This window comes from Mustela lutreola, chromosome 15 (assembly GCF_030435805.1).
Source record: "Mustela lutreola isolate mMusLut2 chromosome 15, mMusLut2.pri, whole genome shotgun sequence".
In the NCBI taxonomy this organism is placed as follows: domain Eukaryota; kingdom Metazoa; phylum Chordata; class Mammalia; order Carnivora; family Mustelidae; genus Mustela; species Mustela lutreola.
Window position 1 is genome coordinate 25,566,446 of NC_081304.1, and position 25,778 is coordinate 25,592,223.

Genomic DNA, 25,778 nt, shown 5'->3' on the forward strand with positions numbered 1-25,778 from the left:
GTCCAATGGCAGGTCAAGGATTCAAAAGTGAATAAGGCGTGATCCCAGAAAAATCACAACTAGCTTGTAGTTAAGCGGGTCAGCTGCTCGGGGGAAGCACTTGGTGGGAGTGATGGGGAGGAGGACAGAGGCGGGGAACAGCTACTAGCACTTGACAAAGAAAACAGATATGCAAAGGTCTAACGGTTCTACAAGTGTAGTCCCAGACTAGCCGCATAGGCATCACCGGGAAACTTGTTGAAATTTCTAATTCTCAGGGCGCCACTCCCGACCTACCAACCTACCAAAGCAGAAACTCTGGTGGGGAGCAGCAATCTGTTTTATCAAGATTTCCTGGTGCTTCCAATGCACCCTAGAATTTGGGAATCACGGCTCTGGGAAAGGCCTTAAGATCCTTAGGATGAAAAGAGTCGAGAGGAAAGGAGACTCTGTGCGCAGCCTCGGATGCAAGGCAAGGGGGTTAGACTTGGCCCTGGTGGTGCGGCCTCCACGGTTTTTAAGCAGGGGCCTGTCGCATTTACGCAATTTCTCCCATCTCGGCGTTTCTGGGAGCTCTAGCATTCTCTGCGCGCCCTGGGCACCAAGCCTAGTTGCCCCACCCCCCACGAGACACCAGGCGGCGAGCGAGAGTTTGGGCAGCGGGTACAAATGGGCTAGCGGTCCAGGACCAGGTGAGCGCACGCGGGAGCCCGCAGCAGACGAAGACAGCTAAGGGACCGCCTGGGAGGCGGACCCCGCGCTGCCCGGGGGGGCGGTGCTCGAGCGGGCCTAGGCTCCGCCCCCGGCTTGCGGGGCGCGGCATTTCGGACCCGTTGGCCCCGCCCCCCGGCCCGCCCCGCCCCGGCGCGCGCCCGGCCCGCCTCCTTGGGAGGGGGGAGTCGGCTCGGTCCGCGCCCAGCCGCGTTCCCGCGGCCGGGTTGCAGGGCTGGGCGCGCGCCCCGCGTCCCGGGCAGGAAGATGGTGGCGAGCGCGCGGGTGCAGAAGCTGGTGCGGCGCTACAAGCTGGCGATCGCCACGGCGCTGGCCATCCTGCTGCTGCAGGGCCTGGTGGTGTGGAGCTTCAGCGGCCTGGAGGAGGACGAGCCGGGCGAGGTGCTCCGACCGCCGGGCGGGCAGGCGGGCAGGCCGGGCGCGGGGGCGCGCGGGGTCCTGGCGGGGCTGCAGGCGGCCCCGGCCGGGGAAGTGGGGCACTGGCCGCGTGTGTACCGGCGCGGGCAGCCACCGGGAGCAGGGCGTCGGGCCCCCGGCTCCCTTTTCCCAGGAGGGCCCCACGGACTGTGCACGGGGGCGGTGCGTGACCCGGAGGCCCGGGCCGCGGGCGGGCAGGGGGCCCCGGCGGGAGGAACGGGTCTCGGTGGGGTGGTCCCCAGCCCCGGGAGCTGTGAAGGTCAGGCGCGGGGCGCAGGACCGGGAGGCGGGGCCGGGCCCGAGCTTGCTCGGAGGTGGGGAGCCCCAGGCCAAACTTTCTGAAGTTGGGAGGGGGCGGGGGTGTGCGCGTCGTGGGCGGAGGAGCAGGGCCAAGGGACCCCGGGCATCCGCGCCGAGAAGCGCCTGACGGGCAGCCGTCAGTGGAGAAGTGGAGCCCGGGGCTGGCACTCAGTACAGCAACCGAGGGAACAGGGAGTGACCCTGAGGGAGAGGACTGGAGTGTTCCCCAGGCGTGGCTTTCTTAACCTGGGGTCTGAAGAAAGCCGCGGGTCTTCAGGAGGAGATGGCTGGGAGAAGTGAGCTGGTGAGTGGCTTCAGGACATTAGGGAATGGGGGAGGGGGCTATAGCTCTTAGGGAATGGGGACAGCATCAGCTGGTTTAGCAGAGCGTCAGGCCCCGGAGCAGGGACAGACCTGTCCAGCTCAGTACCCAGATCCCTGCCCTGAGAGTCACTCACTTCTGGCTGGTTTTAGCTGGGGCCCTGACACGTCGCTTCCCACGTTGGTCAGGAAGGGTCCAGTGGGGTCTGGGGCCATCTTGGAAGGTCCAGGAGATAAGCCAAACTCTGGCCCTAAGCTGTGGGCCAGTGTGCAGGGCTTCTCTGCCCATACCACTACCTCCTCGGTTCTAGTGTTTCTAGGGCTCAGAGTCGGTTGCTCTGCTTGCCGTGTCCTCTTGGGTCTCTCCACCTGGCAGTGTGAAGGCCAAGGGAGCTCCATGTCCACTTACCCCTTCTACACCTGGGCAGTCTGGAAGGACTGTTGTGGAGACTGGGAGAAGGGCTGCCCTTGTCTCTTTGGGGGGAACCAAGAGGCTGGGATGTTGAGGGAGTCGTAACAGAGTCATGTGAGCCTGTAACTCCAAAAGGAGTGGAGTGGGGTCGGAAGGAGGCTGGCTCTGTGACTTCCAAAGGGAGTTAGCTTGTTCTGTGTGGACCAGTGAGGAGGAGAAGGAGGAAGAGTGTTTCAGGGTCCATGTGAGAAGACGGGGCAGCTGCAACATTCTCCGAGGTAGTTGGGGAGCCCTCTGACCCTGGAGTGTGTGAGCAGAGGCCGGTGACCATTCTGGGGAGGGCTATAGCCTAGCCGCTGAGACCTCACAGAAACCAGTCGCCCCCAGCTTCGTGGCTCAGTGAGTCTCTGAAGGGGCTGAGAGACTGTCCAGGCCTCAAATCCCTGCTGGCCTGCCCACAGCCTGGGGTGGGGAACTCTGGCAGTAGAATAGGGGTTCCACCTCCCCACCTCCCCATCCAGGTTCCTGGCAGAAGCTGATAGGGCTGGACTGGACTGGGATAGTAGAGATCCTCAGTGACCTAAAGGTTGTGCAGTGTAGGCAGGCATTGGCACATGGACCCCTTCAGCAGCCCCCTCGCTGGAGCCGGGGGTTGCCAGGCAGCACAGTGGACTTCCAAGTCCGACCAGCCCACCTCCCCGTTCAGGGTCCACTTCCGGCGTTGCTGCCAAGTGAGACCACAGGCATGTTACCTAGCCTCCTTCCAAGTCCTCAGCAGTGACTGCCCCCCTCAAGAGGGGATACTCACGGCACTTTTCTCACTGGGCCGTCGTGACAGTTAAGTAAAAATGATGCCCGTGAAGCATTAGCAGGAGTTCCTGGCGCATGCTACACCACCAGGAAATAATACGATCTCAGCTCTGCACACGGCATAGGGATGCATTCATCAGGTCAGTTGGTCAGTCAACAAACAATGGTTAACTCGTGCTCCCTAGCAGGCTCTGCTAAGACTGGGGATACGGAAATAAACAAGGTAGACAAGGCCAGGGCGCTGGAGGGCAGGTGGTGAGCAGGGGGGAGGCTGGCAGTAGAAAGGCAGCTCAGTTGTGTTGAGGGGGTTGGTGGAGCTGGTGGTCGGGGAAGGCTTTGGTAGGAAGCATGGTGGGCGCAGGGGAAGAGGCGCACCGAGTGGGCGTGGCTGGGTATCTTCCAGGAATGGGAAGGAGGGTGGGGCATGCTCCTCCTCAAAGAAGGTTTGAGAGTTAGTCCGGGATGCATCCTGGAGACCCTAGGGAGGGGCCTAGGTGCTGTTGTAAGTGAAGTGGGGTGAGGCAGTGGGGTCACGTGCGTTTCAGATGCGCACTCTGCCCATCTATGGAGGGGCTGCAGTGGAGACCAGGTCCGACCGTTAATGTCCAAAGAACCACTTTATGGTTTTAAAAGCTTTCACAAATGTGGTCTCACCACTTACTTTAAACACAGCATGAGATGTCTGAAAGTTGTGAGGGACGCCATTCTGTGTTCTCTGGAAGTGGCAGAGGACTTGAACACCTTCTCTGTGGGGAAGGGGGACCTCAAAGGCCAGAATGCATCTAGGCCAGAGGTCAGAGAGCAGGTCCCCACCCTCAGGAAGCAAAGGGGACCCTGACCTCAGGGCTACTAGGGAAAGTTCCTTTGGGAGGACAAGTATGGGGCCTTGCCAATGCCCCTATGAACATGGGTGGGCAGCGGTGGCGGCTGGCTTTCCTCTAGGGACCACCCCCCATTCCTCACTGCTGCCTCTGGGCCCCCAGCTTTCTCTGGGATTGTCCTTCTCAGGGTCAGGCAGCTCCCGGCTGCACTGCAGGGCCCCAGCCTGCCCACCTCCCACATCCCATCCACACCGCAGCCAGCCTGGCCATGTGCCCCACGCCCTGCCCTCTTGACCGACTTCCTGACTTGCCAGTACTGGCTTCCACTGCGAGCGCCCACAGCGGCTCTGCCATCTCTACCCAGTGGAGCTTGAGAACGAATGTCTTTCTCTGCCCATGGTGTCACCAGGTCGGACATCACCAGCTTGACCTACGCTCTGCTCAAGGGACTACGCAGTCACTTTTCCTGGGGGCTGTGCGGTCCAGGGCGCCCTCCCCAGTGTGGGTCCAGAGTGAGGTTTCCTCCCGCCTCCCACCCTGCCCCCCCTGTTGTGTTGTCTCCTTAGATGGAGAGAGACACCCCCAGCTCTCATCAGATCTCTCAAGAGATCAGAGGCTGGCTGGGTGCCGTGCGCAGAGAGTGTGGGTGCTTGGGTGGAGGAGCGGGGCTCTGGCCCTAAGGTAGCTGTTGGCCTGGCAGGCAGGGTGCCTGCTCTGTGCTCTGATGGGGGGTGGTGCTTAGATATTTAAGTATCTAAGGGCCTTGGTGCTTAGATATTTAAGTAAATTTGACTATTTCCTAATCCTTTTCCAGCGATAGTAATAGTAATAATAATAATGAGGATATTAGCATCTCTCAAATGCTGAGCCTATAGCAAGAACCTTACACTCACTCACTCACTCACTCACTCATTCATTCATTCAGCAACTATTTATTGCCATTTCTCCTATTGCCAGACATTCTGCTGGGCTCTTGGAATGCATTAGTGAACAACACAACAAAAGCCAGGTCCTCATGGACATGCCATTCTTGGGAGCGGTGGGACACCTGTAATAACACAGAAGAAATAAGGACATTCTAGCATGAGAGAGGGAAGGAAGGGCTGTGGGAAAAGTGAAGCAAAGGTCAGGGTGAGCCTTGCTAAGAAGGTGGCATCTGAGCAGAGGATTGAAGGGGACAAGGCATAGTAGTGGGGACATCGTGGGGGGTCATTCCAGGCACAGGGGACAGTGCGTGGCAGGTGGTGTGGAGGGACACCTAGAAGGCCACTGTGGCTGGAGGAGAGTGAGCACGAGGAGATGAGGTCAGAAAGGGAGGGGTGGCCGGAGGGGCGGCTAGACACGGTTCACACAACCTCTGTGCACTCTTGGAGGCACTTGGAGTTTTTCTCTCGGGGAGCCCATGGGTGGTTTGGAGCAGAGGGGTGGTGAGGTGGGGCTTGTTTTAACGGGAACACACTGGCTGTGTGGAGGAGCAGGGGGACCAGGGATGCTGGGCAGGGGTGGCCATGATGGAGGCCGGGAGAGGTGTATTATAAAGGTGGCCCCGGCAGGGCTTACTGGTCAGGGACTGACAGGGTGTGAGGGAAACTAGAGTCAAAGATGACTCCTCAAGGGTTTTGGCCTGAATGACTGGAAGGAAAGGGTCGCCGTTAACAAGACAGGGAGACTGTCATAGGGGCAGGTCATGAGGAACAGGAGGAGCTCGCTTTGGGACTTGTGGGTTCCAGAGATCTGTCAGGCTCCCAGGGGAGATACCAAGGGTGCAGGCTGGCAGTTAAACACCTGAAGGTTCAAGGGAGCAGTCCGGGCCAGAAAGAGACACTGAGAGCAGCTGGAGTTCAGAGGCTGCTCAAGGTCCCCGGGAAGTGAGGGTGATTTCGGGAGATGAGGGAGGATGGGCCAAGAAAACAGAAGGAGTGGCCAGGGAGACAGCAGAAGCCCCAAGAGCGCAGCCGGCAGTCTAGTAAGGAGGGCACTGTGGGTCACAGGTCATGCTGTCTGTCAAGAGGCCAGGCCAGGAAAGGCCCGTGACTCATGGTGGGTGGCCGGGGAGGCCCGTGGAAGGGTCTCGGGATGGCAAGGGTGCACCCAACGGCTGGCAGAGACAGTGTCCTCCAGGACACTAGTGTGCGCTCGCTCTCACGGACGCCCACACCTCTCTCCCATGTCATAGCTGAGGGACCTGCTCGGACAAGGTAGGCATTCAGGGGAGCAGTCGCACTGCTCTTTTCATGCCTCGGCCACCAGACACAAACTGCACGTCCTCTGTGTGTCAGCAATACCGCCGGACTCTGGGACATGGGGCTGGTGTGACAGTCCCTCCCTTGGGAGCCCAGCCTGCTGGGGGAACGTCCCCCTCTGGGGGCAAATGGAACTGTTTGCAGGAGGGGACTCGGAGCCGGCTCCTGAAGGATGGGTGGGATTTGGTCCAGCAGGGAGGGGCACCAAGGAGGGGGACAAGGAGAGCTGGAGAAGATGCTGAATACACATGCCTCTCCGGGGTGACTAGGCCATCTAGGGGAGCACCTGGTTTAAGAAGAGGCCAGGGAGCCAGGAAGCAGAGTGTGACAGCCATGATTTCCCTTCTAGAGAAAACCCGCCGTGAGGAGCAGTCAGGTGCCAGCCTCCAGCTGCAGGTGCCCTGAGGCCCCGCCTCAGCCTCCCAGCCGACGGCGTGTGGCAGTGGCTTGTGCCGTCTGCGCCATCCCCAGCAGCTGGCCCTGGTTCTCTCTGAGCTGCACTGTTGTCCAAAGCTCTTCCCTCTGTCCCCTCTAACACCAGGGACAGGCCTGTTCGGGTGTTAACTCAGCAAAAGTCACGCGCTCTGACTCTGTCTTGGTCTCTGCCTCCCAGAGAATCCCCCCAATCTTGGGATCTGAGGCTTCCCCTCGGGGCTCCCCACCAGGCCAGGCCCCTTTACTCCTACGGCTCTACACTCCCACGTGGACATTCTGTAGCTGGCAGAACGCTTTCCTTCGGTCCCTTCCTGGCCAGGCCCAGCTGGGACTTACGTGTCCTCCGCAGGGTCTCCACCCCTTCTGTGACATTCATGTTCGTATTTGCTGAAAAAGAGCGCTGTCTGATTCCAGAGCCCAGGGGGATGCGGGGGCCTGTGGTGCGAGCACGTGGGGGTGTGGCTGCAGCAGTGTCCTGGAGGCCTCCCTGCGAAGTGCTCCTTGTGCAGAGCCCTCCTGCGAATGGCACTCCTCCTCAGGGTGGAGGGTGAGGCAGCGCCTTCTAGGCCTGAGGCCAGCAGGGAGCTAAAGAGCAGTAGGACAGCGACTGTCCCCATGACCCGCGTCTGCCCATCTTTTACAGAAAGGAAGGCAGAGGAAGCCACGGCCGCTGGACCCCGGTGAGGGCTCCAAGGACACAGACAGTTCAGCCGGGCGCCGGGGCAGCGCAGGCAGAAGGCATGGGCGCTGGCGGGGTCGTGCCGAGAGCCCCGGCGTGCCCGTGGCCAAGGTGGTACGGGCAGTCACCAGCCGGCACAGAGCCAGCCGCCGTGTCCCGCCAGCCCCACCCCCAGAGGCCCCAGGCCGCCAGAACCTGAGCGGGGCAGCAGCTGGGGAGGCGCTGATTGGGGCAGCCGGCTTCCCACCACATGGAGACACAGGGAGCGTGGAGGGTGCCCCCCAGCCGACGGACAACAGCTTCACCCCCAAGTGCGAGATTGTGGGCAAGGACGCGCTGTCTGCTCTGGCCCGGGCCAGCTCCAAGCAGTGCCAGCAGGAGATTGCCAACGTGGTATGCCTGCACCAGGCCGGGAACCTCATGCCCAAGGCTGTGCCCCGCCACTGCCAGCTGGCTGGTAAGAGTAAGAGACGGGGCTGGGCGGAGGGGTGGCTGCCCCAGGGCTGGGGTGTTGTGGCAGGACCCTTCCTTGCCCAGGGGAAAAAAGCTCAGAGGGCCCCCCCCCTGCCGGCCAGGCTGGTGATAAAGTGCACTGAGTGGCCAAGGCAGAGCTAGGACCGGGGAGCGTCAGGCTCCAAGTCCAAGGTCCTTCCTTTGGAAAGCAGGCAGTCCTTTTCTCACCTCACCCCCACCCTGTGGCCTGGGGAGAGGCCTCACTACTGCTCCTGCTCTCCGCTCAGGGAAGATGAGCCCCGGCATCCAGTGGGACGAGGTCCGGTCCCAGCAGCCCACGGATGGCCCCCCGGTCCGAATCGCCTACATGCTGGTGGTTCACGGCCGTGCCATCCGCCAGCTGAAGCGCCTTCTCAAGGCTGTCTACCACGCGCAGCACTTCTTCTATATCCACGTAGACAAGGTACCATTGGAGGGACAGCACAGGGACCTGAGTGAGTTGCGGCAAGACCCAGCAGGTCACCGGTAGCCAGGCTCGCTGATCTGCCCCAGTGGCCTCCAGACCGGGGAGCAGGCCGAGAACGTGGGGCACGGCCAGTTGGGAGCTGGAGCTCTGCCCTGTGGTCTCTCCATTCCATGTCACTTGTCCGAGGGGGGGCGGGAGGTTGTAATGCTGCCCCCCCACCCTGTGGCTGCTGAGTACCCCCACGTCCGCTGCAGCGCTCCAACTACCTGCACCGTGAGGTTGTAGAGCTGGCCCGGCAGTATGACAACGTGCGGGTGACACCCTGGCGCATGGTCACCATCTGGGGCGGAGCCAGCCTGCTGCGGATGTACCTGCGGAGCATGCGGGACCTGCTGGAGGTGCCCGGCTGGGCGTGGGACTTCTTCATCAACCTCAGTGCCACGGACTACCCAACCAGGTGTGGGCACTGCTCCAAGTCCTCCAGAGAAGAGGGGGAGGGGGATCCTTGGGGTAGGAGGGGCCTGAGCTACTCCCTCCCTTCCTCCAGGCCTCATTCTGGTCCCTAGACCACAGTCCCAGTTGAGGGGAGGGCCTGGTAGAAGATCATGTCAGGATTGAGAGTGACAAGGGACTAGGAAGTGGACAGAGGCCTGGACCTGGGGTGCACGGTCAGAGGGCAGGACTGCATGGGAGCTGCGGGTGCCCATGGCCCTGGAGCATTAGCCCAGGGCAGGGCATGTGGCCCGGACAGCTCCCTGTTTGGCAGGGAGCTGCAGAGGGTGCCAGGGTGGGAAGTGGAGCCTGAGCCTGAGCCAGTCCCCTCACACACACTGCCCCTGCCCCATCCCCTCTCCAGGACCAACGAGGAGCTGGTGACTTTCCTGTCCAAGAACCGGGACAAGAACTTCCTCAAATCACATGGCCGGGACAACTCCAGGTGAGAGGTCTCATTACAGCCCCTCCTACACACAGCAGTTGTAGGGCCTCCCAGCCAAGCCCAGACTGAAGCATGCTGGTCCCTGTGTGCATAAGAGAGCCTGCCCCCCACCCCCTAAGACTGTCATTGTGGCCTGTCTGCCCCCTAACCCCCACGACCTTCATCGTGGCCCATCTGCCCCCTCACCCCCCATGATCCTCATCGTGGCCCGTCTGACCCCCGCCGCCCTGGCAGGTTCATCAAGAAACAGGGCCTGGACCGGCTCTTCCACGAGTGCGACTCACACATGTGGCGGCTGGGTGAGCGGCAGATCCCGGCGGGCATCGTGGTGGACGGCGGCTCAGACTGGTTCGTGCTGACACGCAGCTTCGTGGAATACGTGGTGTACACGGACGACCCGCTGGTGGCCCAGCTGCGCCAGTTCTACACGTACACGCTGCTCCCCGCCGAGGTGGGTGACCCGGGTCCCCCCTCACCCCCACTGCGAGGGCAGGGAGGCTGTGGCCTGTGGCTCACCCCCCGTCCCCCCGCCCCCCACCCCTGCCGCAGTCCTTCTTCCACACCGTGCTGGAGAACAGCCTGGCCTGCGAGAGCCTGGTGGACAACAACCTGCGGGTCACCAACTGGAACCGTAGGCTGGGCTGCAAGTGCCAGTACAAGCACATCGTGGACTGGTGCGGCTGCTCGCCCAACGACTTCAAGCCGCAGGACTTCCTCCGGCTGCAGGTGCTTCCCTGGGGACACCCCCCCCACCCCGCCCGGCCGCCCCCTGCCCGGTCTTTCTGCTGGCAGAAGGGATTCAAGCTGAGCCCCCATCAGAGAATCTTGGGGTGGGGGGGGGTTCCCCTGCAGCAGCTCTTGGGGCTCTGCTGGCAGTGCGAAGGGCCCCAGGGGGCTAATGTCTAGGCAGTGCTGGGAGGGCCCCCCCAGCCCAGCCATGCCACCTGGGACCTCCAGACCCCTTCACCCTCATTGCCTCTCCCGCTCCAGCAAGTCTCCAGACCTACCTTCTTCGCCCGGAAGTTCGAGTCGACCGTGAACCAGGAAGTCCTGGAGATCCTGGATTTCCACCTCTATGGCAGCTACCCACCGGGTACACCAGCTCTCAAGGCGTACTGGGAGAACACCTACGATGTGGCCGATGGCCCCAGTGGGCTCAGTGATGTCATGCTCACTGCCTACACCGCCTTCGCCCGCCTCAGCCTGCGCCACGCTGCCACCGCGACACCCCCGCTGGCCTCCCCACTCTGCAGGTGAGACCTCCTTCTGACCTGTTGCAGGCCCTGCACATGTGGCACCCTGTGGGGAGGCCAGTCAGAAAGAGACCGCCCCAACCCCAGGGAGTCCCCCGTCCAAAGCCAGGGAGAATACAAATAAAGCAAAGAGAGCAAGAGCCAGGCACGTAGGTGCTGTGGGTGTGAGATTTGGGGCAAAGGACACGCTTGGGGATGGGACTACCCAGAGCCCCCTCCCTGGGACTCCAGGCCACGTCGGGTGTGCTGATGGCATCTCCCTTTCTCCCTGCTGGAACCTTCTTAGGTTTGAGCCCCGGGGCTTGCCGTCCAGCGTGCACCTGTATTTCTATGACGACCATTTCCAGGGCTACCTGGTGACGCAGGCGGTGCAGCCCTCAGCCCAGGGGCCGGCAGAGACGCTTGAGATGTGGCTGATGCCCCAGGGGTCGCTGAAGCTGTTGGGGCGCAGTGACCAGGCCAGCCGGCTCCAGAGTCTGGAGGTGGGACAGGTCCTCCCCTTGCTTTTTCCTGACCCCCAGTTAAGACTCCGGGGAGTGGGAAGACGGGGACAGACACCACGGGAGGGATAAGGACTGGATTAGGCCTTTCAGGACTGGGTTCACAGGCTCTCCCTTCCCAGCGACGGAGCTAGGGTCTCCCTGACAGGCGCACGCCAAGGGGCACCTCCCTCGTGGGGTGCACAGAGGACATGCAGGGAGCAGGGAGATGACTGTACTGCTCTGCTCTAGAGGGCAAGCCCAGTCTTCTACGAGGCTGCAGCGATTTCCTTCTAGAGGGACTTTGATACTCCATTAGGCTATGGAGTGTCCTCTGGCTCTTGGAGGCTGTGGCTTCATGTGGGGATGGATTCTAGGCTGGGCCTTAAACCTCAGCTCAGCCTTGTGACTCCCACCACAACAGAGCAAGCCAGAGCAGGAGCCTAGGACATATCTGAGAGCTGAGAAAGATCTTAGAGCAAATCCCAGTCCCAGCCTTTCCTTCTGCAAATGGGGAGGCTAGAGCCTTAAAAGACGCAGTGACTGGGCCAAGGTCACACAGACAGTTAGAGGCAGTATCAGAGTAGAGAGGACTTGTCCCCCCAGCGCCCGCCCAGCTGCCTCCCTCCCTACAGGTCGGCACTGAGTGGGACCCCAAAGAGCGTCTTTTCCGGAACTTTGGGGGGTTGCTGGGGCCGCTGGACGAGCCTGTGGCCGTGCAGCGCTGGGCCCGGGGCCCCAACCTCACAGCCACCGTGGTGTGGATCGACCCCACCTACATGGTGGCCACGTCGTATGACGTCACGGTAGACGCGGACACCGAGGTCACGCAGTACAAGCCCCCGCTGAGCCGGCCCCTGCGGCCAGGCGCCTGGACTGTTCGGCTCCTTCAATTCTGGGAACCCCTGGGTGAGACCCGCTTCCTCGTGCTGCCCTTGACCTTCAACCGCAAACTACCTCTCAGGAAAGGTAAGGATCTAGGCCCAGAAGCCAGATAAGATCTAGGATTCACCAGGCAGGCGACCGGTCCCAAGAAGGTGACCGTCAGGGCTGACTCTCGAGTAGGGGAAAGGAGCAGGGCTGGGGCCTGGATGATCTGTCCCTTAGTATCCCTGTACCGTGGTAGGGCAGTGAGGCAAGCTTTGTGGTCAGGTGGACTTGGCTTTGGAATGTAACTCTGACATTTTAGTTGGACCTTTATCCTTGGCAGGTTACTTGGCCTTCAGAGCCGAGCCCTGGTCTTACTTGTGTAAAGTAGGAGGGATAGAACCATTGGAGCCCTCCAGGATATGTGGAACACAAGTCCACTCAAACCAGCTCAAGTAAAATGGGGAAATTAGGGGAAGAATGCAGGGCTGTCCCCCAGAACCCAGGATATGTCTCTGTGGGGCCACCTGTCCTGTCTGTGTGTCAGCCCCAGGCACTGGCTTCTCAGTACATGATATTGGCCTCTCCGTGTGGTAGAGACTGACCAGGGCCTCCTGGTCCCCAGATACCTGATACTTGGGGCAGCAGACCTGATTGATCACCCAAACCACCATGTGGCTGGGTGGGCAGGATCCTGTGGCCCAGCCCACACTTAGGTGAGGCTAAGGGAGCAGGCTTAGAACACAGGCATAGGCTTCAGGTTCCCTCAAGAGGGGCGCCAGACAACTATCTAACCCCTGGGAGATATCAGGGATGAGTATGTGGGTAAACATAGCTTATATACAGTAGGTGCTCAATAGGTAGGTGTTTCCTTCCTCAGGGTCCATCTTATCACAGAGAAGATCAGGAATAACCCAGAGGTGGATGCATTACAGGCGGTGGGGCAGGGTGGGGGGGCGGGCGGCCACTGTGGCAGATCCAAAGCAGACAAGCCATACCCCTGCTCTCCGGGGTCTCCGAGTCTGATGCGGGAGATGAGGACAGGTGGAGGGCCGCTGTCCAGCAGGCCGGTATTGGTGCTGAGCCCCGATGAGCTGGAATTTCACAGAGAAGGGTGTTTCTAAGCTGAGGAGAAAAACCCCATGGGCATCTGGTGCATGAGTGGAACAGAGGGTCAAGAGGGTAGGAGGTAAGGGGTGGTGGGAAGGGAGGGTGGCAAAGAAAGCAGGCCCCACAGCTGAGGGCCCGAGGCTCTGGGAACCCCCGGGGATGGCTGAGAAGGGGCGCAGGGGACAGAGACCAGACCATCATGGGAAAGTTACCTCCTCTCCCAAAGTGCCTTGATCTCACCGTTATGAATCCTTCAGCTGGGAATTCAGAGATTATGACCTTGATTTCATGAAAGCGGATAGCGTCACAGGCCCAGAAAGTTCTGTGGGTCAGCACAAGGTCACAGGTCACTCGGCGCTATGTGACTCCCTGGTAGAGCTGGGAGAGACCCGAGACCCGGGGGTGCTCAGACCTGCATGGGGAGGGGGCGGGGGCGGGGGCTGGCCTTCACCGAATTGGCTGGGCGGGGCCGCTCACTGTCTGTCCTGCACCTGCAGATGACGCCAGCTGGCTGCATGCTGGGCCACCCCACAACGAGTACATGGAGCAGAGTTTCCAGGGCCTCAGTGGTATCCTGAACCTCCCCCAGCCGGAACCCGCAGAGGAGGCCGCCCGGCGGCACGCAGAGCTCACAGGCCCAGCCCTAGAGGCCTGGACAGATGGGGAGCTGAGTGGCTTCTGGTCTGTGGCCGGACTGTGCGCCATGGGCCCCTCCACCTGCCCCGGCCTGGAGCTTTGCAGACTGACCAGCTGGAGCTCTGTGTCCCCCGACCCCAAATCAGAGCTGGGACCCGTCAAAGCGGACGGGCGACTCAGGTAGCAGGGCCCCGGCCTCCGGATGACCCGGGGATTGCACCTTACAGACAGCGGAGGGGTGTCCCCTCCCCACAGGCAAGAACCAGAGGCCCAGGCCGGCTACCCCTGTGAGCCATCAAGGATGGGCGCAGACGGCAGGGAAGGGGGGCATGCTCCTTACTGCTCCCGGTTCTGCCGGGGACCCCATTGGAGGGCAGGAGTGTGGGGAGAAGGGCTCCAGCTTCCACGCCCCGCTCTTCCTCACTTTCCCTTCTAGGTTTCTTATTGTTTGGGTTTTTTTGTTTGTTTGTCTGTTTCTAATGGGTGGTAGGGGAAGGAACTGGAAATGAAAGCTGTGCAATAGGGCTCAGAGCAGCCCCAGGAAGTGGGCCATGGCTCTGGGGAGCAGGGGCCTGATGAGCCCATCTGCTGTTGCTCTGGAGGAGGCCAGGCCTGCCTCACTCTCCGGGACCTCATTCCCCCAGCCTGGGCCTGTGGTGCTCATGGCTGAGGCTCTACGGGGATACAAGTGCCACGCCAGGCTCTGAGGCCCGGAGACCAGGTGATTTGGGGGAGCGCTGCAGAGCTGGACTCTAGTGGGACAGCCTCTCTTCTTGTAGCCAGGGGACCATAGAAGAAGGGGTGGGGCTGGCTCTCGGGCTTTCCAGCATGTCTGGCCCCTCGGCGGGCAAGGCAGGGCATCAGGGCCTGCTGAGACCAATGCAGAGTTTCCCAGGTACCCAGAACTGCAAGCCGGACCTGGGCTCCCATGCTGGAGGGGTGAGCCCTCAGGAGCAGTGTGGGAAGAAAACTCTGTCGGGGCTCTCAGAAGAATCTAGAGAAGCATTGTGCCTGAAAGCTCCGTGTGCAGTCTGAAATATGCAACAGAAGAAATATATCTCTATCTCTCTAAGTCAAGCCTCCGTGTCCTTCCTCCCGGCTGTCAGGAAGCTGGCACTGTCTGGCCTTCCCCCGAATGTCTTCACTGGTATGCTCTGAAAGCCATGAGAAGGTGGAAGTTTTATTTCCCTCGAGTGGGAATGGTTTCGACTCCAAGAACCAGAAGGGAGGCAGGAACCCATCTAGAGCAGCTCCCTCTTTTTCTGAGGGCCAGATAGGCCCTTGCTCATTGACGGCCAGGAGGCCAGCAGGAAAGCCACTTCAGTTCTCAAGGGTCCTGACCCAGCACTTCCTCAGGATGCTGGCTTCTTTGCCTTTGGCCTCATCAGGGCCCATCCCACAAGCTCTCCTCACTCTCCTGCCCAGCGCCGATGTATGGAGCACCCCCCAGAATGGAGGCAGCCCCAGCCACAGCCTGGTAGTTTGCGTTGGAATTGTAGGGGCAAAAGTCACCGTGGCGTGGGTCCCTGGCCACCACCCTAGACCCTGGGAGGGCCATGCCGGAAGGGTTTGTCCCACCTTTCTTCTCTGCCAGCCCTTTTCTCCCTCCAGCTCTCCTGCTGTTGTCAGCAGGGGCTCCGTATCAGACCTTCACGCCTGACTTAAAGTGGGAGCGAGGGTTTCTCAGACCTTTAAAAGCCCTCCATCGGAGGTCCTGCATAGGCCTGCTCAGCTCTGCACGGGGAACAAAGGGCTCATTCCTGCTTGGACTGCCACATGTCAAGTTTTCTTAGTGGCCAGGAGAGGGCGCCCTTGACTGTAAGGAAGGGCGGTGGGGTGGTCTGTTCAGCCAGCGGGCGGGCACTCTGCATAGCATCTCACTGAATCCTTACACTGCAAGGCAGGATGGACACGCGGCACACCAGGAAACGGGAATGATGAGCCCAAAGTCACAGCCCTCCAGTGGCGGCAATAAGCTCCTGGCGGAGGCAGGAGGCCTGCCTTGCACTCTGACCACCCCCTGCCTTCCCGAGAGCAGGTCACCAGCAAGGAGCTGACAGCAGGAACTCCCCCTAACTCGGGTTAGGGGGCAGGATGACATTGTTCTGGCTGCTATTTTTGTCAACCTCTGAAACTCCCCCTGAGTCTCTAGAATTTTTTTCTTTTTTTTTTAACACAAAAACTCTTAGGTCCATAAAAAGAAAAATTGCTTAGTGGGTCCCGGTAACGGTCAGGGCATTTACACTCTGTGGGCTGGGGACTCTCCATCCAGCTGGCAGGGTTCACCTGGGCTGCTGTTAGTTAGCACAACAGTTTCCAGAGTCTTCATTTCTGAAATCAGCAGGGCTTGCGCTCTCAGTTTCAGGCCCTGCCACACTCACCCCATCACACCAGGCCCTGGTTACTTATTACTAGCAGCCATCCACTGCCATAAACGCTCAGAGTTTGCACGTTGAGCCCAGTGGCTGGGCGCCCTGCCTGAAGGTTCTGAGTTTGTTGGTGAGGCGGGAACCCGGTGGAGGCATGGATTCAGAGCTCCCTCAGGAGATCCTAATTTGTGGACCAGCTCCACCCACACTGCTCCAGCAGGCCTGGGCTGACCTCCTGAGTTGGAAGCATTGCGGGACCCAGACCAGGCACCAGGCTCCAGGCTCCAGAACCCCTGGCCGGTTCAGAAAGCAGGTTTGGCTGTGGAGGCCAGCCCTCCCCGTCCTCTCCCCTGTGTGAGCCACGGAGGCCAGAGCGCAGCTTCTCTGCCCCGTTTTCCCCACCCCTGTCTTTCAGGAGGGTTAGCTCAGCCTGGAGGTTTGGGCTCTGAGGCTTTGAAATCCTGCCCCCAGGCTGGGCCCCTGGGGTCAAGATCAGGATTCAGGACTGGCAGAACAAGGGGTGGAGGTGGGTTGGCTGGGGCAGACTTAGACCCCATCGGCTAAGCACTAATTCCTTTGGAGGCAGGGGGAGCGCCTGGGGAGGGAGGCTTTTGTATTTTGTGTCCCTTGTGCCCAGTTTCCAGGGCAACCTTGGACTGCTCTGTTCCCTTGGAGGGGGAGCCAAGAGCAGAAGACAGCCAGCCAACTGGCATCCTGAGTCCCATTACCTGGGCCAATGGGAAGTGACAGGGCAGAGTCCCCGGGAGGTGATCTGGAAGTGAGAAGTGCACAGGTCTGGGTGAGTTGAGCCCCCCTGGCTGGCCAGTGGGTATGCCAGAAGCTGAGCCCACTCCCACCAACTTTTTCTGAAAGTCCTGGATGGAGTTCTGGGGAGGCCAGGCCCGCAGGGGAATGCCCTCTGTGGGACACAGGGTCATGGCATGGCATTGACAGGTTGAGCAGGGCGACGGCTTAAGCCGACAAGCTGGCTCTGAGCCAGGGCCAGGGTTCCTGAGTTGACGGGGGGGGGGGGGGGGGGGGGGGACGACTCTTGCTGTCTTCAAGGTGGCTCCTGCATGCAGAGATCCCCACAGACAGTAGCCTCCTAGCTACTGTTCTGAGTGCCTCCTGTTGTCCTGAGTGCTGGGATTGGGTCAGATGGACCCCTGACCCCTTGCCATGGGCCATAAGCCCAGCCTCTTCATCTATAGGGTCACCTAGAGCAAGCCACTGGGGAAGAATGCTGTTTGGCTAGGCCTTTGCCCGCCAAGTTCTGGGATGCCACAGTCTGGAAGAATGGAGAAGGGGCTGAGTTCAGGCGCTGGGGTCCTCTGGGGTCCTTGCCGGCTCCCGCAGACCCACCACTTGTAAGGATGCCTAGCCCTTCCACAAGTTCCTTCCCCTCCCTAAGTTTGTCCCTCTCTGAACTCCTTACACATGTCACTTCCCTGGGCTGAAGAGACAGAATAAAGCTACATTGCTCTCGGGGAGCCTGGGTGGCTCAGTGAGTTAAGCCTCTGCCTTCAGCTCAGGTCATGATCTCAGTGTCATGGGATTGAGCCCCACATCGGGCTCTCTGCTCAGCGGGGAGCCTGCTTCCCCCCCCCTCTCTGCCTGCCTCTCTGCCTCCTGTGACACCTCTCTCTCTGTGTTAAATAAATAAAATCTTTTAAAAAAAAAGAAAGAAAGAAAAAGTTACATTGCTCTCCTAAGACTGCTGCGGGGGGGGGCCTTGGTGCCCCCACAGAAAGGAAGCTGGCTGTGTCTCAGTTTCCCCTACATGTCAAGCTCATGCTAGACAGTCTTGTCAATCCTACCTAATTTCTGGAGCGGGATTCCAACTTGGGGAGGTGAAGTGGGTCCATGCATGCCAGGTGCAGGCTGGGCCCTTGACTGTGCCTCTGGGGGAAGGGTTGTTTCATCATGGCTATCCTTTTTGGCTGCTGCTGGACCAGCGTGTGTTGGAGTGCGGCCAGAGTCTCTGCTCCTGCCACTTGTTCCAGATCCCCAGTCAATACACAGGCACCCTTGCCCCACAACCCTTCCCTTGCTGCTGCCCCCCACCCCAATCCCAACAAAAGGGTGCCTGCTCTCTGGCCAGGGAAGAGCAAGTGTTCAGTATGGAAGGGGACTTTGGGATCTACTCTATGGACCCTGCACCTTCCAGCCTGGGTTCCGCTGGGGCCGGGGCAGCAGTGTGGAAAGGGTTAATAAGGTACTTGCCTTCTCCTGCCTGGTGATTGTTATTATTAATGGGGACCCCGTGCTGGGAGCTGCTGGTGAGGGCAAAGGTCTTATCCCAGCTCTCTCTCTCCCTAGCTCCCCTCCCTGGCTCCCCAGAGAAAGCTCAGAGCACTGACATCTGAGGGGGAGAGGCCAGCCTTTCCCCAGGGATAGGGCACCGTGTGGGAGCCTGGGTACAGAAAGCAAAATGAATTGTCTGATCTGCAACCTCCGCATGCTCTCATCCTGCACCCCTCCCCCAAGCACTTTTAGGTACCAGAGAGGACAGAGAGGTGGACACAGGAGGTTTCCTCTCTTCCCCAAAGAGCCTCAAAGTGGATGCCAGACAGTGAGAGGGACCTGGTGGCTGGAGAGGAGTGGTGGCTGTACACCGAGCACATCTCAGAATTGCTGAGGAGTGAGCTCTGTGCCTTCATCTCGCTGGATAGAACTAAAGGGGATGGGGAGAGTGACACGGGGACAGAAGGGGCTGGGCTCTGTTCTCTCACTTTCTGACCCTGACCCTGCATCGGGGGCTGCACTGAGTCATCCTTCATGGTCCCCAGGACAGCCCCCTTCCCTGCTTCTACACAGTAGGACGTCCCAGTGAGGTCTTGACAGTGGAAAGATGCCAAGATTCCCAGGGGATCCAAGTGAGGGTCGGGCTGGCACCGGGAGTCAGCGGAATGGTGTGGACTGGGGGCCTGAAGCCAGGCCAGGGACCCAGGGCAGCTAGGGGGAGGATGGAGTGATGCCTAGAGACTTCTGGGAGAGGACAGTGTGTGATATCCTAATCTTGGGCTCACCCTGGGGAAGAAGGTCCAGATGGAAGCTGAAGGGTGGTGTGTGCCTGCCTGGTTCCCTTGGCTTTTCTTCGTTACAGGGCTATCCCCAGAGGGAAAAGGGATTCTGTGTGGGGCTGCCCCTGGCTCACCTAACTGGCTATGAGTACTGGGAAGAAGGACCAGCAGAAGCAGGTTCACCAGCGGACTGCACAGTGCTTGGGGATCTGGGCCTGCAGCGAGGTGAATGTTCAGCATTCCTTGCCTCAGGTGCCTTGGAGAAGTGAGCTTTTTTCATATTATATTTACATGTAATGCCCAGTTAGAGCCCCTCAGACCAGGAGAAGTAAAGGGCCACTGATGGAGAGCCCCAGGATTTGAAAGGAAGCCCCACTTCACTTCTTTGGGTGGAAGGAAGGACATAGGACCTCAACCCAGGGGGTGCCTGCTCTGGGATCCAGAACATCACTGCGGGGAGAGGAGACACAGGAGTCCGAGGCCCCAAGAAAGTGTACGTATGGGCAGGTGGAGAGAGGCTGGGGTGTCAGGGGATGGCTGAAGCCCTTCTTTCCTACCCCTTGGTTGCCATCATGCTAGGAGGAGGCCCTAAGGTCACTGCTGGTACCACCCCCCAACTGTGGCTCTGCTCACCCAACCCATGAAGCAGCCCACTGCTCTGCTGGGGGGCACCACCGCTGTTGGAGGGAAGCCCTGCATCCCGCCCCTCCCTGCTTCTCCAGGGGCCTGGAGGGACAGTGCTGAGCCCACAGAGATGCCCCCAGCCATCTTCCCAGCTGGGCCTTGGTACCTGAGATCCCACATGAAGGGAGCCAAAGTGAAACTCAAGAAACCCTGGGTCACCTCTGCCCAGGATCTGTGCGTGGAGAAGCTGGAGTCATGCCCTGAGAGAACAAAGTGACAAGTTCAAGGCAGATCTCCCGAATTGTGGGGGTTCTGCGTCCCCAATCCCTGAAGCTCCTGCCTACTGGGCAGAGTCCTTGGAGGAAGCCACTGGACTTCACAAACCACCTCCCTCCAAAGGCCAGGACAATCCTCTGCCCCAGCTAAGACTTTCTTCCTGGCCCATTCACCGGAAGCCAAGCCTCAAGGGTCTTGGGCTGGATCCACAATGAAGGCCTGCCCCAGCCCACCCTCGGCCCCGACTGAGTATTCCTAAAGCCAGATCCTTTGCTGCCATTTATGGTTTGAGATAAACCAAGAACCAGAAAAGGATGTGAGGTGAGTGTGGCTCTCTCCTGGTGCATGGAAAGAAGCCCGTTTGTCACACATTCTGCCCCCTCATTGAAAGGACCTCGGTCCACCTGGCCTCTCTAGGCTGGACCCACGGAGTCAGGGAGGGAATCTGCCATTCCGGGGGCTATAGCCCCATCTCCCCCCAAATACAGCTCTAGGAGAGGACATGACCTTGTTGCTTCCTCTGTAGCCCCTCCCACCCACTCCTCCCAGGGCCCTGCCTGGCATGGGATCCGTGGTGTGGAGGGGGGGGTTGCTGTGACATCCTCAAACACAAGCTCTTGTCTTCCTTCCCCTTGGAGAGCTGGTGTTAAAGCAATCCCCTCCTCTAACACACGCCCCTCTTCTCATTTTCTCACTCTGAGAGGCCCCTTTTCTTGGTGTACGCCACAGAACGTGGGTAAGGGCCAGGAAGCATGGCCGCATCTCCAGCCAGGTCTGTCCTCACACAGCACAGACTCACGACTCAGCAAACTTTACTTCAGGCCCCAGGTCAGGTCTCCCAAAAGGCTTCCCCACCAGTCACTTCAGAGTCTTTTTTTTTTTTTTTAATAAAGATTTATTTATTTATTTGACACAGAGAGAGAGAGAGATCGCAAGTAGGCAGAGAGGCAGGCAGAGAGAGGTGGGGGTTGGGTAAGCAGGCTCCCTGCTGAGCAGAGAGCCCAATGTGGGGCTGGATCCCAGGACCCTGAGATCATGACCTGAGCCGAAGGCAGAGGTTTAACCCACTGAGCCACCCAGGCGGCCCACTTCAGAGTCTTCTGCAATCACCACCATATAGACTTCTTCAGGAGGCCCTGTTGTTCCAACCCTCGACTGCCCCCACGGCAACCCTCTCCGGTCACCTGGGCTCCATGCTCTGTCCAATGGCCTCAACCAGGAGTTCAAAGCATAGCTACCAGTTTGAAGGTACCCTCAGGCTTGGTAGGAACTACGTGGACAAAAGTCTTATAGAGCACAGCACCCTTGGGCAGCCTGGTGACCAGATCCACGGCCTCCGCGTTGCTTGGACTGGGCACATAGACCTCCTTCGTATAGCGGACTACTCCCTCCTCCAGGGCATACAGGTACTTCTTCTTCCCCAGCCCCACCTGCAACACAAAGACCAGGTCAGCTGGGCCGACGGCCGGGTGGTCCACCCCAGGACTTCGGGACAAACTTCTCATAAGGCTTCAGGCTCTGGGCCCAACAGGCAGACCAGAGAGCTCTATCTCAAGTTCCCTTTCCTGCTGCCTGGTGCTTCCTGGACATCTACTTCTTTGGTGACTCTATGACAGAAGAGGGGAAAGAAAACTCCAACAGCCAATCCTCGTGGATACTTGGTCCCTGAAGGCTTGTCTCTGGACCTACGTTGTGCATCTGGCCAAATACCACACCAGACAGATCCCCAAACCAGGCCCAGGAAAATGCCCCTGATCGCTGCCCGCCCCCCAACCAGGAGCTTGCCTCACTTAAAATTAAAAAACACTGTAGTTGTCATAGTAAACAAAACAGGGATCACAGTGATGGCACCAAAACGCAGTGCCTGGCTCTGGAGCCAGAATGTGGGGTTCAAATCCCAGCATCACTACCTACTAACTACTGTGTGCCCTGGGCAAGCTGCATGACTTCACTGTGTCTCGGTTTTCTCATCAGCAAAATGGGGTATTGAGTACTTTCATGGGGTCCCCTTGAGGATTAAGTGAGTTAACCATAAAGCGCTTAGAATGCTGCTTAGCTCAAAACACGTTAGCTTTTATTACTGCTGTCATTATGTTAGCCAGTCCCAAGAGTTAACACACACACACACACAGTGTCTCCAATTCTAAAAGACAAAGCTACATAAATACAATCAATTCATGTGTAAGTGAGCATTTCTGACATAATTATTAGCTACTTTCAGTCTTTCTATGCCTACCAAAACTGCCAAAAAAGGGGCGGTGGGGGGGACTTAATCCATTACAAAGGAAACTAAACTAACATTTCAGATAATGGGAAGAGTATAGAACAGGGGTGCCTGGGTGGCTCAGTCAGTTAAGTATCCCACTCATATTTGGCTCAAGTCATGGTCTCAGGGTTGTGAGATCGGGCCTCCAAGACTGGCTCCAAGCTAAGGTGGGAGCTCAGTGGGGTGTCTGCTGCTCTTCCTCTCCCTCTGCCCCCAACCCCACCTGCTTGCACACGCACTGGCACACTCTAATAAATAAATCTAAAAAAGAAAGAAAGAAAGTAAATTACAGATCTGCATTAACAAAGAAGCTTCCTACCTCAGAAAGTAATCCTAACTTGCTGAAAACTAAAATCCCTGCCTGATATAGACCTAATTTCTGGCACATATGCTGAATTCGGTTTTATTAAATTCAAGCTACCTTTCAGCCATCTCATAAGGAATATACTGAAGTTGGTTTCCCAAGATTCAACAAGTATTTCAAATCACTAGGCATCTCCTCCTCTAACAGCTGGGGGTCAGAAAGGAGACCCAAGAGAATCAGGCTGATGCCCCACAAGGCAAAGCACAGTGACTGGGAGTCAGGCAGCCCCAGCACGAACCCCGGTTCTGTCCTGTGGGCCCCCTACTCCCTAAGTCGCTGGCATCTTACCTCGAAAATGGATACCTAGTGATACCTAGTGAATCACTGGGATGGGGTAAGGATGAAATGAGACAATACAGGCCCAGAAAGCAAAACGATGCCTGGCATTTGCTAAGTACCCAATACATACAACTGTTTGGTTATTACCACCACGCTACAGAGAGATGTGGTCCTGGGAAAGAAGAAAGGGGAAAGGGCCACAGAACAACTCACATGGGCACCTGGGTGCCAACGGTAGTGGCGCTGAGTCGCAATGATGTTGCCGGTATGAACGTAGTGACCTAGAAGAGAAGTCCGCAGCACACTGACTGTGGGCCCCAGTGATGGGCAGCACAGCAAACTGCTAAGAAAACATACTGGCCCTTGCTTTCCTGGCCCAGATGCTACACACCAACTTCTAAGCATGGCCCTGGACAAAGCCAATTGCTACATTCTCAGACACAAGCAGCCCCTTATCTCCCTCTGCCAGTCTCCCCCCACCCCAACGCCCCTGCCAGCTTCCTCTCTTCTCTTGCCCAGGTTCACACCTATCTGATCTTCTGCAGGACCCTCTCCCCGCCTCGGTCTTCTCTGTATCCGTACTCTGGAGCCAAGGGCTCTGGCGAGCTACTTGGAGTATAAGACTGGGAGGGTTCATGGTTTCCCTGTTCTGAAAGTAATGCCAGGGACAAGGGACAGTACAGCTGGGAAATGGAAACCAAGGCACACCCTCACCCTCCATTTTCTTGAGGCCAAAGCGTTTGCCTGGTGACTTTCCACCCAAGTTTTTGGAGCTGCCACCTGTCTTCTTGGATGCATATCTGACGGCAAGAGATGCGGCTGGAGCGGGGCTCAGAAGGGCTGTAACTGCAGACAGAACAGAAATGCTGTTCAGAGAGGCTCCCAATCACTCATTCTCTGCCTCGATGGGCCATCTGCTAAGCTGAGAGGTGGCAGGGGGTAGCGGCAGGGGAGGTGAGGAAGATCTGTAAGCAGAAATGCCACTCGACTGTGTTGGTTTTCAGGGAGTGTCTGGAAATCCTTGGCCTTCTCCCACGGCAGGAGACAAATCATTCCTTGTATTGTCCAGGGTGTATGCGCTGCATGAGAAGTGTGTGTGTGGCCGGGGGAGGCAGTGGGTAGTGAAATATTCATGGAAAAAAAAATAAACACCATGTGCCCTGGGTCCTGACACATTCGGTCTTGTTGAGGAGAAACAAACACCACAGAAATACAAGCAAGCAAGAAGACGCCACAGGGCTGCCCGCTTCAGCCTCACTCACCACATGTCCTCAAGGGTCCAGACACTGTGGAGGGGCTGGACCACAGAGCCCAGCAACAGGACACCCAGAGAGAGAGGGTCCTGCTTTGGCGTCACCCACCACTTTCACGACCATCCACCCATCCCCTGCACACCAAATACTTGTAAACAAAAAGGGCAGCTTCTCTGAGGGTGGCTCCCACAGGCTCTTAGCTAGTTCAGAAGGCTGGACTCTTTCATCAGCAAGCCCACCCAGTGCAGGTCCTGACCAAGAAGACTGACACCCTGCCTTTGACAACTGACCTCTCCATACTCCAAAATGCTCAATGGCATTTCTTTTTAAAAGAAGAGTGAATTAGGGGCGCCTGGGTGGCTTGGTGGATTAAGCCTCTGCCTTTAGCTCAGGTCATGATCTCGGGGTTCTGGGATCGAGCCCCGCATCAGGCTGTCTGCTTGGCGGGGAGCCTGCTTCCCTCTCTTTCTGTGCCTGCCTCTCTGCCTGCTTGTGACCTCTCAGTCAAATAAATAAATAATAAAAAAATCTTAAAAAAAAAAGGAAAGTGAACTAAAATTCATACTAACCAAGATGGAAGCCCCTTGCTATATGACAAGCATAGGGCTGGCAGTCCTAGCTTTCAGCTCTCCAGACTCAGCCATGGTTAATCAGGACTATACCAAAATCTTTAGAGAAGTCTTTTAAGTCTCTGGAGCCTACAGGTTCAGACTTCCTGAAATCAGGTTTCTGAAGTTTTAATGACAGAGAGTAGCTGGCATAAAGGACCAGAAATAAATACTTAGAAAGACATGCTAAATGCCCAGCTCTAGGATCTACCTACCTTTAAATCTATTCATTCGTTCATCCTCTAACTTATTAAGCTGAGAAATGGAGCTTTTATCTACACTCTTTCACAAATCTTTGTTTTTCAGCCTACTCCCCACCCTCCATCTCAGAGGAAATGATGCTACCACCTGTGCAGATGCTCAGGCAGAAATCAAGGAATGATTGCAGATTGCTTCCCTTTGCTCATCTCACATATCCAGCTCAGAAGCAAACTCTGGGTTCTATCTCCAAAACAGATCCTAAAACCACCCATTTCCCCCAAGTTCACTGACACTAGCATCTTGGCTAAATCGTGTCTCATGAGGGCTACTACAGCTTCCCATTCATTTCCCTCATTTCCACCCCTACCCCCTTTTAAATTCACATAAGAGCAATGGTTTGCTTCTCAACACGTAAAACTGGCTTATGTCACTCTCTTGCCCCTCATTCTGTTACAGGATTAGGCCTCCTGTCATCCTTTAGGTCTTGTCTTAGATGTTACCTCGTCAAAAGGCTCCCCTGACCACCAACCCCCCAAAAGACACAACACACACACGCTTTTGCGTTCTTTAAAAGCACTTGTCACGATTTACAACCAGTTTATGTGAGTAGTTATTTGGCTTATCCACTAGACAGAACTGGTCCGGGAAATAGAGACTCTCTTCATTTCTGCTGAGATCCCCAACACCTAACCTTACTGTTCTGACAAAGAGACTTCAATCTGTTGAACCAGCGGGTAAATACCTTTCTGAGCTCTAGTGTGCCAGTATTTATGGATGAAGGGAATCCACGGCGTGGAAGCGGCGTGCCCACGTCACCAAACGCTAGGGAAGCAGCACTTGCGCACGGGGCAAAGAAAGGACACATGCTCCTCGCGCGACCTCCCAGGGCCGGGCCCCCCACCCCCACCCCAGATGTGTCACGTGGCCAGTGACAGCTGTCCCTCAAAGCTCGTAGGCAACCCTCCACCGGCCTCTCCCGGCTCCGCGCCCAGGGGCCTACACAGGGAACGGCCTCCCTGCAGGGTCTCCGTTCCGCCTGCACCCCTCGCCCCGCAACAACCACGGCGTTCCGTTACCAGCCGCCCGCGTCCTTAGCGCCAGCGCCGCCGACGCCATGTTTGCCGGACATTCACTTCCGGCCTCAGAAATCTGCTTCCGGTACCGG

At 58.1% G+C, this 25,778-nt stretch overlaps 2 protein-coding genes across 2 annotated transcripts; one reads left to right on the top strand and one right to left on the bottom strand.

Moving 5' to 3' along the window:
- The first annotated feature begins 872 nt into the window (after positions 1 to 872).
- On the top strand, positions 873 to 14,422 carry XYLT2 (xylosyltransferase 2). Its single transcript, XM_059148604.1, has 11 exons — positions 873 to 1,092; positions 7,114 to 7,606; positions 7,890 to 8,065; positions 8,323 to 8,525; positions 8,925 to 9,005; positions 9,240 to 9,456; positions 9,555 to 9,731; positions 9,996 to 10,258; positions 10,545 to 10,740; positions 11,373 to 11,706; positions 13,212 to 14,422. The coding sequence occupies exons 1-11, from the start codon at positions 958 to 960 to the stop codon at positions 13,532 to 13,534; spliced, it is 2,598 nt and encodes an 865-aa protein (XP_059004587.1). The 5' UTR covers positions 873 to 957; the 3' UTR covers positions 13,535 to 14,422.
- A 6,091-nt stretch (positions 14,423 to 20,513) lies between these two features.
- MRPL27 (mitochondrial ribosomal protein L27) lies at positions 20,514 to 25,770 on the bottom strand. Its single transcript, XM_059148092.1, has 4 exons — positions 25,690 to 25,770; positions 23,266 to 23,397; positions 22,765 to 22,832; positions 20,514 to 21,072 (listed from the first exon to the last, which is right to left on the bottom strand). Exons 1-4 carry the CDS (start codon positions 25,727 to 25,729, stop codon positions 20,866 to 20,868), a joined length of 447 nt encoding a protein of 148 aa, XP_059004075.1. The 5' UTR covers positions 25,730 to 25,770; the 3' UTR covers positions 20,514 to 20,865.
- Between the last annotated feature and the right edge of the window lie 8 nt (positions 25,771 to 25,778).

Bases quoted from the DNA above. Each gene is read 5' to 3' on its own strand.
- XYLT2 (XM_059148604.1), top strand. From the start codon at position 958: ATGGTGGCGAGCGCGCGGGTGCAGAAGCTGGTGCGGCGCTACAAGCTG. The intron at 8,526-8,924 runs GTGTGGGCACTG...TCCCCTCTCCAG, and splicing joins GCCACGGACTACCCAACCAG to GACCAACGAGGAGCTGGTGA. The intron at 9,006-9,239 runs GTGAGAGGTCTC...CCGCCCTGGCAG, and splicing joins CATGGCCGGGACAACTCCAG to GTTCATCAAGAAACAGGGCC.
- MRPL27 (XM_059148092.1), bottom strand. From the start codon at position 25,729: ATGGCGTCGGCGGCGCTGGCGCTAAGGACGCGGGCGGCTG. The intron at 23,398-25,689 runs GTAACGGAACGC...TTCTGTCTGCAG, and splicing joins GCTAAGGACGCGGGCGGCTG to TTACAGCCCTTCTGAGCCCC. The intron at 22,833-23,265 runs GTGAGGGTGTGC...CTTCTCTTCTAG, and splicing joins TGGCCTCAAGAAAATGGAGG to GTCACTACGTTCATACCGGC.